The sequence below is a fragment of the Cyanistes caeruleus genome, chromosome 24 (genome assembly GCF_971803275.1).
Source record: "Cyanistes caeruleus chromosome 24, bCyaCae1.hap1.1, whole genome shotgun sequence".
In the NCBI taxonomy this organism is placed as follows: domain Eukaryota; kingdom Metazoa; phylum Chordata; class Aves; order Passeriformes; family Paridae; genus Cyanistes; species Cyanistes caeruleus.
Window position 1 is genome coordinate 4787112 of NC_141724.1, and position 14380 is coordinate 4801491.

Consider the following 14380-nt stretch of genomic DNA (forward strand, 5'->3'; position numbering starts at 1 on the left):
GCAGGGACCAAAGAAAATCCTGGTGGTAGCACCACACTGGTGTCAGAAATCCCAGGACAGAGCTGGGGGAGGGTTCAGTGAAAGGGACAGGAAAATGCCTGTGAGAACCTCCCCTGAGGCCACCAGCCCCCCAGAGAACAGAGCTGGGTGCAAGGTAAGACTAAACCTTGTGGTGAGGGTCGGTCATGTACCCCCTGGGATTTGAGGGATGAGTGGGGACACGGATACAGCATGAGGAGCTCTCATCCCAGCCCAGCTCCAGGCAGGAGGGACAGGGACACGGACAGAGCCCAGCCACGCTCGGGGCAGAGGTATCACCAAATATATATAATATATGTACAGCTCCTGCACCCCTCGTGGGGTGAGGGGAGGCCCCCCCAGCCCCCCAATCTCCCAGAGGGGCTGGGCAGGACCAGCCTGGTGTCCCACCCAAGGACCCCACCCCCACACTGCCACCTGCTCCCCCTTCTTGGCTGGGGGGGCACGAGAAGGGCGGTGCCTCTGCAAGCATCGCATGGGGTGGGCAGAGACCCCTCACCCAACAGGAAACCCCCAGGCACCCTCAGCTTTGGGATGAGCCTGGAAGGAGGCAGAGGGGCAGGATGCGGTCTCAGTGAGGACACCCCAGCTCCATCCTCTTCCCAAGCCCACCACAGAAGTGCAGCCACCCACAGACCCCCCCAAACCTCACTCCCCTGCCCCGTGGCAGCCTCGAGCTCTCCAAGCAGCCCATGTGCCTCCCCGTGTCCATCACTGCAGCAGCTCCTCCCAGGAGATGGGCCTGGAGAACACCTCCCGCTCCAGCCACAGGTCGTAGTTGACCTGGAAATCCTCGGGCAGGTCCACACGCTGGCCCAGCACGCTCTGCAGGCAGTTATCCACGGGCAGGAAGTCGGGGTTGCCGTGGGCCCGGTCGTAGCGCCGCGAGTTGAAGCGCTCGATGCTGGCGCGCAGGGCACACTCCTCCGCCTGGAAATCCCAGGGACGGGCGTCCAGGTCTGGGAACAGGGATGAGACTGCTCAGAGCAGAGCTGGGGACTCCTCAGGCATCCCAAACCCCTCGGTGTGGCGGTTTAACCCCAGCCAGACTGAGCCCCATGCTCATTCCCCCACCAGCCGGAGCAGGGAGGAATCGGGAGGGTAAAAGCTGGAAAACTGGTGGGTTAGGATAAAGACAGCTTAATAAAGAAAGCAAAAGCTGTGTACACAAGGAAATAAAACCAAGGAATTAATTCCCTGCTTCCCACGAGCAGGCAGGTGTTCAGCACCTTCAGGAGAACAGGGCCCTATCCCAGGGAATGGTGACTTGGATAACAACAGCATCACTCCCAACATCCCCCAATTCCTTTCTTCCCCACACTTTATATTCTGAGCATGATGCCCTAGAGTCTGGAATATCCTTTGGTTCCCTCTCCTCCCAACAACCCAAACACCCCCAGCCCCCTCACACCTGGCCTTTGTAGGTACTTCCACAAAGTGCAGAGCCAGCAGCCACCAACAGCTCCCAGCACAGCACCAGCACTATCTCCCAACATTCCCACCCCATCAAGCACCTGGATGTGGACAAGATCCTGGGAGGGGACACAGGCCAGCTGACCCTAATTAGCCAAGGGAATATTCCAGGCTCTGTGATGTCAGATCAGATATAAAAGCTAAGGAAAGGAGGAGGAATGATGGGGTATTTGTAATTTAAAATATGCCTTCCAGAGCAGCCACTCCACGTGCTGCAGCCCAGCTCCCCTGGAGTGGCTGAACATCACTGGCTGATGGGAAGTAGAGAACAAACCTATATTTTTTTGTGCTCTAGCTGTACTAAACTACTTTATCTTAACCTACAAATCATTTCCCATCTGATTTTCTCTGCCCTGTCCAGCTGGGAATGGGAGCCACAGAGCAGCTTGGTGGGCACCTGGTTGAGCTCAACCAGCCAAGGTCCAGCCAGGTCAACCCAGCGAACCTGCCCAAGCCCCAGGCAGCAGGGGTGAGCTCAGGGCACAGAGCCTGCAGCAGGAGGGCTGGGAATGCCAGGGATGCCAGGATGTACCATTGCCATAGGCCCAGTCGTCGTTGAGGCGGTGCCGCACTTTCTGGTAAATGGCTGACATGGTTTTCATGTTGCTCTTCCTCCACTGCCGGCCCAGGTACTTGGTCTGCACCTTGAGCAGCTTCAGCACGTAGAGCTGCATCATGGCCTGCTTCACCTTCAGAGCCCGCTTCAGGATCGGCGCCGACTTGAACACCACCAGCATCTGCCAGAACATTGCCAGATCCCAGCTGGGATGGACTCCTGGGCCAACCCCTCCTCCACTGCCTGCTCGCTCCTCGCTCCCCACCGAGCGCTGGGCTGCCCCAAGTCATGCCCAGGGCAGGTGCCTGGCCATGCTGAGCTCCAGAACATTCCCAGCCCTCACCATGGTGCGGGAATGCTTCCACTTGGTCAGCTTGTTCAGGATGCGCAGGAGGTTTATGCAGGAGAAGAGGTTCCGCCAGCAGAACTGGTTGTTGTCTCCAGCTTCCTGTGGGGAAGGAGATGCAGGGTCAGGCAAGGGATTGGAGTGGGGATGGGAGGCTGTGGTGATCTGAAGAGCCACATCCAAAGGGGACAGCACAGCATCTGCACATGGAATCGCGCAATCATGGAATTGTTAAGATTGGAAAAGCCCTCTGAGATCAAATCCAACTGTTCCCCCAGCACTGCCAAGGCCACCAGTAATCCCGGTCCCCAAGTCAACACTCACACATTTTTTGAACTCTTCCAGGGACAGTGACTCCAGCACTGACAGCCTGTACCGGTGCCTGACCAGGCTTTTCACACATTTTTTTCTCCAATATCCAACCTGAACTTCCCCTGGCACAGCTTGAGGCCATTTTCTCTTGTCCTATCCCTTGCTCCCTGGGACCAGAACCTGAACCCCCAGCTCCACCCTCCTGTCAGGGAGCTGTGGAGAGCCAGACAATCCTCCCTGAGGCTCCTTTTCTCAAGGCTGAATCCCCCCAGCTCCCTCAGATGCTCCTGGTGCTCCAGTCCCTTCCCCAGCTCCATCCCTTTCTCTGGACATGCTCCAGCCCAGCAGACACCTGCCATCCCCACCCCCTCCCCAAAATCCCAGCACAGCAGAGCTGAGGGTGCAAGGGCTGGCTGCTGGAGCTCTGCTGCCTCCCTGCATCCCAAATTTCCCCAGGAAGCACCCCAGGTGCCAGGACTGTCACAGGACTCACCAGGCTCTCTGCTGTCAGCTCTGGCAGCTCGTGCACAACACAGTAGGGATAGTCCAGCACGGAGATGCTGCAGGAAGGACAGGGGTGGTCATGCTGTTCCCCCAAATCCCCCCTGGCCTGGGGGCAATGCAGCCCCCACTGCCCAGCCACTGCAGATGGGCTGTGGTGGGAACTTTCCAGGGCTGCCTGAGCCACTGCCAGGGAGGGACTGTGGAGGGGACAAAGAAACAGGGCCCCCTCCCCACATCCCCCAGGAATGCAGGTGGGCAGCCTTCTCCCTCACCTGTTTTTGGCAGTGATGTAGGACATGATGTTCTGGTTGAAGAACTTGAGGATGAGAGGGATGCAGTTGGCAAAGACCAGGTGCTGGGCCATGTACTCAAACTGGGGAGGAGAAAGGTGGGTGAGCAGGGATCCAGTCGAGGTCCTGCCTTGGCCAAAGACCCGTGGGCACGGCTGGACCCTGGCCCACCTCACCTGGTAGATGTGGTTGAGCTTGAAGTGTTTGAGCAGGAGGAGCAGCACGGCAGAGATGGCCTTGACGATGATCTCCTTGTGCCGATTGACATCCACGCCCAGCTTCATGCTCTGCAGCACGGTGGTCCTGGGGACACAAGGGGATTGTATCAGGAGCAATTCTTCCCTCTCAGGGTGCTCCAGGGAAGCTGTGGCTGCCCCATTCCTGGAAGTGTCCAAGCCCAACCTGGTCTAGTGAAAGGTGTCCCTGTCCATGGCAGGGAGTGGAACTGGATGAGCTTTAAGGTCCCTTCCCACCCAAAACATTCCATGACTCCATAGTCCTTGGGCTGGGGCAGGGCCTGCCCCTCCCACTTCCTGCAGGGTGCAACCCAGGGCAGAGCAGGGTCACATCCCCCAAGGAGCCCCAGCCCACTCTGTGTCACTCCCCCAGCTCCCTCCTTCCCTTCCCACCCCAGCCAGCTCCCCTGCTCCACGGCCACTCACGGCATCTCCTCGGGCAGGACATCTGCCAGGATGTTGATGGAGTCTGTCTTGGCTTTGGAGGTGGGGGCTGCAGCCAGGAGGATCTTCAGCAGAGCAATCTGAAAGAGAGAGATGGAGGGGGAATGGGAGCTGCAGGGGACTGGCCACAAACCCTTTCCCCACTGCAGGAAGGAGGAACAAAGCAGGGTGAAAACTTGGCATTCATCACTGGAAAGGGACTAATCCAGGGGATCCCAGTGCTCCCCAGCTCACCATGTACTGGGGCAGGCTGGGCAGCAGGCCCTGGTACAGGATCTCTGCAGGGACTTGCTCCACTTCCTCTTCCCCCTGGTGCCAGGAGAGACCAGAAAACCTCATGCCAGGAGCTGCCACCAGCACCATGGAGCATGAACCCAAGGGCAGGATACCCCCAACTCCTGCCCCAACTCCCTCTGCCCCAGAGAAACCCCTCCCCAGCAAAACAAACCCCTCAGCCCTGCCAAAAAACCTGGCAGGACCAAGTTCCCCCAACTCCCAGCCCAGCATCTCCAACCCATCCCAATCCCAATCCCAATCCCACTCACTCCAGAGAGCGGGGAACGCAGGTACTCTTCTTCCATGTGCACCTGCACCTCAGCAATGGATGTGTACTTGTGCTGCAGGGGCACAGGGCAGGGTCAGCACGGTCCCCAGCACTGCCCCCAGCCCCAGCCTGCTCCCACCATCCTGTTCCATCCCTCCCAGACCCATCCCGGGGGTGACCTGTGTGCATGTGCAGGGTGGGAGCTGCTGGGCTCTGTCTGGGACAAGGCCACTAGGAAAGGGATGAAGACATGAAGAAGGGGATAAAACCCCCTAAGAAAGGGATAACATCCTCTAAGGAAGGGATGGAGCTCCCTAAAGAAGGGATGGAGCCCCCTAAGGAAGGGGCTCAGACAACCTGTAAGTCCAGAATGAGATCAAAGCTTAAGGCTACTCTCCCATGGTGGAGGAAGGGGAAAATGGTCAAGAAAATCCACCCTGAGCTGTGATGGGAGCAGGGAGATGGGCAAGGGGCACCCATATAGCAGCAGGAGCTGGAGGAATTCCTTAACTCACCAGCTTCAGGGTGCGGATGCTCTCATGGATGGGCCTGGGCAAGCCCACCACGGTGTTGGTGTCACTGGAGGAGGGAAAGAGCCAGGCTGGGAGCAGGGCTGAGCACCCAGGGGTGGGGCAGAGACCACCCAGGGATGAAGCCACGGACCAGCCAGCCAAGGCCCTCCCTGCTGCCATTTAGAGACAAAAGCAGCCCCCAAATTGGCCTCTCCAACAGGCCCCCCCATAATGGCAGCACTGGGCTGGCTCTGAACCCACCTGCCCAGTGTGTAGCCGATGAATTTGCTGCGGCTGGATTCCAGGAACATCTCAATGTCTTTCTCCCTGCAGCAAAGAGAGAAGGGAAGAGTCACATCTTCCTGTGCCTCTGGAAAACACCCAGCCAGGCACAGGGAAAGGCCTCGTGGTCAGGTAAAGGGTGCCCAGCCAACCCCACAAGAAAACTGCCATCCAAGTGACCATCCCATCCCCAACACCTTCCCTACATCCCTGCTGAGATTCCCAACATCCAACAGCCTCCGCTTCCCTGACCCTGCTCCAGTTCTCCCAACAGGGAGCCCCCAGACTCACCGGACCTTGGGGGCCCAGGGCAGCCCTTTGGGGCAGGTGATGCGGTCACTGGGGGGGTGCTGGGTAGGGGGGGGCATCACTTCATCCCGTTCCAGGGGGAAGGTCTCTCCCTCCAGGCTGTTGTCATCATCATTTTCCTCCTCTTCCTCGCGGGAATCATCAGCTTTGTACGGATCCCGCTCGTTGAAGGCATCAAGGTTATCCTGCTTAATGAGGGCCTGGAGGGGGGAGAACAGGCAGGGAATATCCTGGAAACAAGCCCAGACCCTGGCAGTGCCCTCCCTAACGGCCCCATCCCCACCTTGTGCTCCCTCCGGCCGCGCTTCTGCTGCTGCTCAATGAGGTCGGAGGCGGAGGCGGGCGGGGAGGCCGCGCGCATGTTGCGGATCACCTGGATGCTGTCCTCGGGCAGCGGCGGCAGGCCCAGCATCTCCCTCTTCTCTGCCTTCATGCTCTGCAGCTCCTCAAACCCTCCCAGGGTGCACTGCAAGGGACAGCATGGCATGCTGAGCATGGGGGGCTCCAGGGGCATCCACACCTGCCCTTCCCAAACCCACTCTGCAGGATCACACATCATTCAGGTTGGAAAAGCTCTCTGAAATCATCCAACTGCTCCCACAGCACTGCCAAGGCCACCTCTAACCCGTGTCCCCAGGTGCCACATCCATGTGTCCTTTAAATCCCCCTGGGGATGGTGACTCAAACACCGTCCTGGGCAGCCTGTGCCAATGCCTGACCTCTCTTTCCATGAAAAAAATTTCCCAATATCCAACCTAAGCTTCCCGTGGCACAGCTTGATGTTGTTTCCTCTTGTCCTGTCCCTTGGTCCCTGGGAGCAGAACTTGATCCCCTCCTGGCTGCCTCCTGGCAGGGAGTTGTGCAGAGCCAGAAAGTCCTCCCTGAGCCTCCTTTTCTCCAGGCTGAGCCTCTTTCCCAGCTCCCTCAGTTACTCCACACCCTTCCCCAGCAACGTTCCCCTCCCTGGACACACTCCAGCCCATCCAAGTCTCTCTAGTCCTGAGGAGCTCAAATCTTTTCCCAGGATGGATTTGGATGGGAAGAGACCTTTCAAATAGGAGCTGCCTTTCCTGTGCTCCTCTTGCCACTGAGAGAGGAGGGACAGGAGAGTGTCCAAGCATCCACAACTGCAGTGTTCAGAGCTTTCCTTTCCCCAGCCAGGGACCTTGCTTTGGGTCTATCCTTAGTATCCAGCTCCAGACAACAATATCCAATGCTTCCCTATGGGGGAAAACCTGGGGTTGGGTTTAAAGGAAAACTGAACACCAGAACAAGAGGATGGAGCAATTAGAGCCATCTCTGAGGGCAGAATTCCCTCCTCTGCCAAGTACCAAACCACACATCCCACATCCCACGGCCTCTCCTTACCAGCACAGTCTTCCAGAGCAGAAGCAGCACCTTCTTCATGGGGAAGTGTGGAGCGTGGCCACTGCAGAATTTGGTCACCATCCCAAAGAGCATGACGGAGAAGGGCTCGTTGTTGTACAGGGGAGCTCCTGGAACCACACAGCACCATTAGCCAGGAATTCCTCATCCCAGTGGGCCTCACCCCAATCACCAGCATCACCAGCTCCTGCACCCTCCTCCCCATCAGCTCCAAGATCCTCACCTCACCCCTGACAGCTCCCTCTCCCCTTCCAAGGCCTTGTAAACTCCATCATTTCTTACCTCTATGTTCAGAGGAAACAATAGCTCCAATACTCCGTTTTTTTCCCCCAGAGAGCACCCAGCAGCAGAAAAGGCTGGATGGCTTCCTCTGCTCACCTCCCTCTGCCTCACAAGTTGAGCAGAAGCCAACCCAGTGCTGCCAGTCCCTATTATCCAACTCCTAGAGCCAAATCCCATGTCACTGCCTCCAGCCCTGGCAGCTCTTTCCCAGCTCCTGGTCCTCACCCAGCTCTGCTCGGAAGGTTTGTCTCATGCTCTTCCACTCGGGCTTGTCCCCCTCAGCCTCCTGGCGCACAGTCTCCACAATCAGGTACATGATGTTCAGCAGCACCCTGCAAGAACCAGGGCAGCTGAATCCCGCACACTGGGATAAGTTATGGAAGCACTGTCAGCACCCAGGGCTCTGGGAGAAGTTGGTGCAACCCAGACCACATTCAGAATTCATGTACCTGCTCCACACCAGCACACAGGCACTGGGGGTAAAAGTCTCTGCAACTCCAAACAGGAAAAAAATCCACTTTCCCAAATTTTACTGCTTTCATATCCCCAGTCTGTCCCATTCCTGCTGTGCAGGCTGAGCACAACAGACACCTGCAGAAGCTCTCAAGAGCTGGGACAGCTCTGGGACTCCTTCCAGTGCCTGTCTCAGCCTCCCAAAGCTCCCAGAAAATCCTGCCTCCCCTCCTGGTCCCTCCATACCTGAGGTCAGTGCTGTCAGCCAGGGAAATGGCCGGTTTCCTCACGGCACTGGAACAGGCTGCGCTGTTGCTGTGGAGGGAGAACAGCTCAGAGGGAATCTGGGGGAACTCAAACTCTGTCATGGGCACTCCACGTGCCAGCTCCAAACCCTGAGACAGACACTGCTGCCATGAGCTCCCTGCTCCCAGCACAGCCATGGGAGGAGGAGCAGAGCTGCCTGTTTGCTGCCAGGCAGTTTGATTCACCAGGAATTTCAGGAGAAATCAGGCATAATCCTACGTTACACATCCACCCAGAACAACAGGAGTCACTCTGGTGAGCTCCAGAGCCATTCCTGAAGGGTTTTCCCACAGTACTCACTCAATCTCCATGTTCAGCAGCTCCACCAAGGCGTTGAACGTTCCCACTTCCAGCAGGAGGAAGATGTTGTACCTCATCCAGGCCTGGACCTCGGCCTCGGAGCTGCACTCCCCGAAGGTGCCTGCGAGGAAACGCTGCTGATGCCACCTCCATGGGCACTCCCACAGCAGCACAGCGCATGGAAAACACAAAAACACACCCTTCAAACTGAGGGAAAACCGGGATGCAGAGGAGGGAACTGCCCTCTCTGGGTGATGCATTCCAGGTCTGGCAGAACTGGGGTAATCAGAACAGGGAAATCAGCCACGTTTTGGGACAAACTGCTCTAAACTATCAGGTCCCAGATTCAGCTTCGCTCCAGACATCCCTGGTGGAATCAAATCCACAAGGAATGACAATTCTTCCAACTATTATGTGGTAAAATAATGAGTAATTATTGTACTACATTCATTATATCATATGTATATATATTACACACAATATATATAACATATTGTGTATAATGTATAATATAGACTAGATATACTGTATATAATATAAAAATACATATCACATTTAATTGTATATAGTGTATAATTATATACACAATGTATTATATGTACATATATACATATATGTACATATATGTATATAATATATGTATATAATATACAATATATTGTATATTGTATATATACAATATACAGTATATTATCATATGTATTGTAAATTATATTGTAGTATGTATTACATGTAGTATAGATATTACAATTAAATATTTTTATGTGCGTACTTTACATTTGAGATTATATTGTACTATGTCTCATATATAGTATATACATAAAAATGTTAGTTTACATATAATTATATATTTTTATGTATATATTATATATATGTGATTATATTGAACTATCTCATACATAGTATACACAAAAAAATACAATTATAATATGCATATTATATATAATAAATAGCACAATATAATCTACAATACATATAAAATACAATGTATTGTACTATATGTGTGTATAATATATACATATCATGTATATGATATACATTGTACATATATTATGCACATACAACATATGTTGTATTATGTACGTATTATATAATACAATGTATATTGTACTATACATAATATAAAACTGTATATTACATATTGTATATTATATAGTATATATAGTATAATATATTAAATATAGATAAGATACATACCTACATATGTAAAAACTCTATGAACATAAAGGAGTTCTATGTGATTTAAATATACACTATATATAAAATATAGTTAATGTATACAATATAACACACAATTGTAGATCTAATTGTACAACTACATTGTACAATATATAAAATATATACATATATATTAACCATATAATACATATATCTGAGATATATTATTATATATTATATAAAATATGTAGTAATATATATACTTATATGTTATATATACTTATATACGTTTATATTTTTATATATATACTTACATATATACTTTTATATATATGTTTTATATACTTTTATTATATATTTTTCTAATATATACTTACATATATATTTTTATATGTTTTATAGATAAACTTTTATTATCATATATTTTTATACATACTTACATATATATTTTTATATATATGTTTTATAGATTTACTTTTATTATATATATATTTATATATATACTTACATATATACTTTTATATATGTTTCATAGATAAACTTTTATTATATATATATTTTTATATATACTTACATACTTTTATTATATATTTATTTTTTATATATACTTACATATATGCTTTTATATATGTTTTATAGATATACTTTTATTATATATATATTTTTATATATACTTATATATTTTATATGTATATGTACTTTTTTATATATTTATATATACACACACATATACATACATACACATATATATACACATATACATACATACACACACATATATATACATATATATACACATATACATACATACACACACATATATATACATATATATACACATATACATACATACACACACATATATATATACATACACACATATATATACATATATATATACACATATACATACATACACACACACACATATATATATACACACATGTATATACACATATATATACACACACACACATACATATACACATATATCTATACCCATGTCACAATAGAATCTATAAATAGAATTTATGGCCTCAGCAGTGTGGCAGGCAAGGGCCAGAGGCCGCTGTCACCTTGTGCCACGTAGAGGATGGCCCGTGCCACGCGCAGCCGCTTCTCGCGCGCGGTCACCTCCAGCCCGTCCAGCAGGCGCATGGCGTGGGTGCGGTGCTGCGTCCGCTCCAGCTCCGGCCACTTCTTGTCCCTCACTGCAAGGCAAAGCAGGGCTTGGCCACTGAGGGATTGGCTCAGCAGAGCCAGGGCACGCAGTGCTGCAGGGGAAGGGCTCCCGGCACGAGTGGTGGCTCAGGGATGTCTCTGCTGTCCGCAGGTGATCACATCGGTCGTGGCATCGTGGAGCCACGGGGATCGTCCAACCCAGCTCCTGGCCATGCACAGATACCCCAAATCCCACCCTGGGCATCCCTGGAGCTGTGTCCAAACTCTCCTGGAGCTCTGGCAGCCTTGGGGCTGTGTCCATTCCCTGGGGGGCCTGGGCAGTGCCAGCACCTCTGGGGGAAGAACCCTTCTCTGATACCCAGCCTAAATCTCCCCTGGCACAGCTCCAGCCACTCCCTTGACTCCAGTCCCTGCTCAGAGATCGGAGCTGCCCCCCAGGAATAGCTGCAGACCCCAATGAGCTCTGGCATCAGGCTCCTCTTCTCCAGGAAGAGAAATCCCTGTCCCTCCCCAGGGGATGAGGAATCCAGGAAAAGGCTCTTACTGTGGATCCTGAAGTCCTCCTCAAAGCATTTTCGGTTGAGCAGGAACTCTGGCCCCTCCGTGTAGCTGTACAGCTCTGCCAAAAGAGGAGAAGCTCCAAAAACCTGCACCAAGCTGCAACTCAGCCCTCAGAACCGTGGTTTTAGCCACAATATCAAAATGTAATAAAACCCCACCCAGTGTAAAGCCAAAAATATTAATTACGCATATCCTGTCCCTTTTAATATCAATACACCATTTAAATATAATAAATAAGTGCTACTGGAATTGCAGAGTTCCTTTAATTCTACCAGGAGAGGAAATCACGGTTGATTAATTGATCCATCACAGAAGAATTCCTTACCTGACAGCTCTGCTGTCCATTTATCCGTGTCTGCATATTCAAACTCCAGGTCTGGCGACTCCGAATAGCCCTGAAAACACAGGGGGAAAAATCAGTTCCATTACAGCATATTGCAGAAAAACCAAAATCCCTGAAAACACTCACAATTCACCTCATCCTCCTGCAAATCCAGGGCCGGTTTTCCTGGTTTAGGGACCAAAAACATTTCTGCAGCAGCACAAACGTTACCGAGGCAACTCCAGCCCACCTCCTGCGTCTCCACCGGCAGCGCCACACGGAGCCACTGCAGCACCCCCAGAGCAGGGGGGGAGCCCCCAAAGCACAACAAGCGTGGCAGGAGACAGGGAGAGGATTCTGTGAGATCAGGGAGCTCTCAGAGCTCACCCATTTCGCCCAAAATTGGGAAAATTTGGGTATCCCCCTGTGCCATCCCAGCAGGTGGGATTAGTGAGGATGAAACAATTCCAAGCAGCGTTGGGGAGGCTGCAAAAACATCCAGGAGAACCTTCAGAGTACAAAATATCTGCTCCCTTTATGGAAGTCATGAACATTGACCCATGGTTTCAAGACACCCAGCCCTGAGTGGGGCAGAGGCACAAGACCCTCACAAATTTTGGGATGCTGAGCAAGGGGCAAATCAACACCAGAACTCTCCTGAATTATGAGGCTCCCACTACTGAGCACGAGGAGGATCCAGAACAGAATCCTCACCTACTCCTGAGTGAGGGGCAGACCCGTACAAGAACCATCCTAAATTTTGGGGCACCCACTCCTGAATGAGGGGCACAAAGTTCTTCTGAATTACGGAACTCCCACTCCTGAGTGAGGGGCAGATCCATACCAGAACTCTCCCAAATTTTGGGCATCCACTTCTGAGTGAGGGGCAGACCCTGAGCAGGATTTTGGGACACGCACTCCTGAGCACAGGGCAGACACTCTTGGGACACCCACACCTAAGCGAGGAGCAGAGCCACAGCAGAATCATCCCAAATTTTGGGGCACACATTCCTGAAGAAAGGGCATGCCCAGAACCAAACCCACACAAATTTTGGGGCACTCACCCCTGAATGAGGTGCAAATCCACAGCAGAACTCTCCTAAATTTGGGGGCTCCCACTCCTGACAGAGGGGCAGACCCACACCAGAACAATCCTGAATTCCAGGAGTCTGAGAGGGGCAGCTCCAAGCCCCTGCCTTGTGCTGCCTCTGCTCTGCTGGGTGCCCCCCCAGCACCTCAGGTTCTCCAAGATTCCCCCTCGCATCCCTCCCCGGGCATTCCAGGGACCTTCCTGAGGAACCCGTGGGTGCGAACGGCTCAGGGGCCATCCCAGGAATGACAGCCTTTGGAAAAGCCCCGGGATAGCTCAGCTCCACAGAACCCCCCGAGGCTCAGGGTGACCCCAGGACCGCGGGGTGTCCCTGGGGGGGGGGGGGGGGGTTGGTCTCCTCTCGCTGGATCCATCTCCGGTCCGAGCACGGCAGCGGGACCCGACACCCCACCCCGGGCTGGTACCGACTGCAACACCGAGAAAACCCCCGGATGGGCTGTGAGACCCCCGGGCCAGCCCTGTCACTCCCGTTTGGGACCGGCGGACCGAGCCACGTTCGCGCCCCAGCCCGGTCACAGCGGCCCGGCCCTGGGGAAGCGGTGGATGAAGGGGAAACCGGCACCGACCGAGACCGCCAGGGTCCGGGCAGCCCCAGTTCCGAGCGGGCCGGCCAGGGAGAGGCCTCTCGGCTCCAGAGCTCGGGGCCACTGCGACACGGAACCGGCACCGAGGGAGCGGCCGGTCCAGGACCGGCGCTGGGACCAGGGCTGGAGCACCGGAGCCAGCGCATGGGCTGGGCCTGGGCTGCTCCCGGGGAAGGCGGTGCCCGAGCAGGGCTGGAACAGCCGGACACTGGCACCCCCGGGCACCGGCACCCCTGGACACCGGCACGCCCAGGGGTCCACGAGCACCGGCTCCACCGGGCACCGGCACCGACCGGACACTAGCACCGCCCCTGGGCACCGGCACCCATGGGCAGGCCCTGGACGAGGCCCGGCGCGGCCCGCCCCGCCCGGGAAGGCCACCCCGCTCCCGGCGGCGGCGGCGCTGACCTCGGAGTCCTTGCGCGGCGGCCGGGCCAAGTCGCGGCCCCTCCCGGGCGCGGCCGCCCCACCGCGGCCCTTGTTGTTCCCCGGGACCGGGACAGGGCCCGGCCCGGGGCCGCCACTCGGCTCCATGTCGGCCGCTCCGCCGCGCCGAGCTCTCGCGAGGACTCACCCCCTCCTCTCGCGGGAGCGGCAGGGAGAGCCGGGGCAGCGCCGCCGCCATGTTGGGAGTGGCAGCTGGGGGAGCGCTGGTGTCTCCGGTGGGTGCGATGCAGCTCCGCCCGCCGGCCCCGCCGCCCCGCCGTGGCGGCCGCGTCACGGTCGGCGCTGCCCGCCCCCGGCGGCCACGGACGGCGCGACACACGGCCGGGCGGCGGGCTCCGCCCCCGCGCGGCCATCTTGGGTGCGGCGCGGCCCTGGGCGCGGCCATGCTGGGTGCGGCACTTCCGCCCTCACCCCAGGGCGGGCCGGGTGCTGGAGGCCGCC

The 14380-nt window shown here is 53.8% G+C and overlaps 1 protein-coding gene across 6 annotated transcripts; it reads right to left on the reverse strand.

Moving 5' to 3' along the window:
* Positions 1–305: 305 nt before the first annotated feature.
* Positions 306–14227, reverse strand: STRIP1 (striatin interacting protein 1). Of its 6 annotated transcripts, none has more exons than XM_086862292.1 (22): positions 13475–13757; positions 11945–11983; positions 11801–11870; positions 11459–11533; positions 10809–10943; positions 8575–8695; positions 8215–8283; positions 7741–7847; positions 7216–7343; positions 6131–6313; positions 5830–6047; positions 5518–5583; positions 5260–5323; positions 4746–4817; positions 4435–4509; positions 4183–4280; positions 3697–3823; positions 3503–3603; positions 3220–3286; positions 2412–2516; positions 2045–2249; positions 306–998 (listed from the first exon to the last, which is right to left on the reverse strand). In XM_086862292.1, coding segments are annotated over exons 4-22 (2190 nt in total). In that variant the 5' UTR covers positions 11460–11533; positions 11801–11870; positions 11945–11983; positions 13475–13757; the 3' UTR covers positions 306–750. The 6 variants fall into 6 exon arrangements, with proteins under 6 accessions (XP_086718418.1, XP_086718417.1, XP_086718415.1 ...); XM_086862291.1 differs by having other exon boundaries at positions 12862–13753; XM_086862289.1 differs by lacking the exons at positions 11945–11983; positions 13475–13757 and adding an exon at positions 14067–14227.
* Positions 14228–14380: the final 153 nt, after the last annotated feature.

Excerpts from the sequence above, each read along its gene's own strand:
- STRIP1 (XM_086862287.1), bottom strand. The coding sequence starts at position 14,026 with ATGGAGCCGAGTGGCGGCCCCGGGCCGGGCCCTGTCCCGGTCCCGGGG. Across the intron at positions 4,510-4,745 it reads TGCGTTCCCCGCTCTCTGGA|GGGGAAGAGGAAGTGGAGCA; the intron begins GTGAGTGGGATT and ends TCCTGGCACCAG. Across the intron at positions 3,287-3,502 it reads TACATCACTGCCAAAAACAG|CATCTCCGTGCTGGACTATC; the intron begins GTGAGGGAGAAG and ends TCCTTCCTGCAG.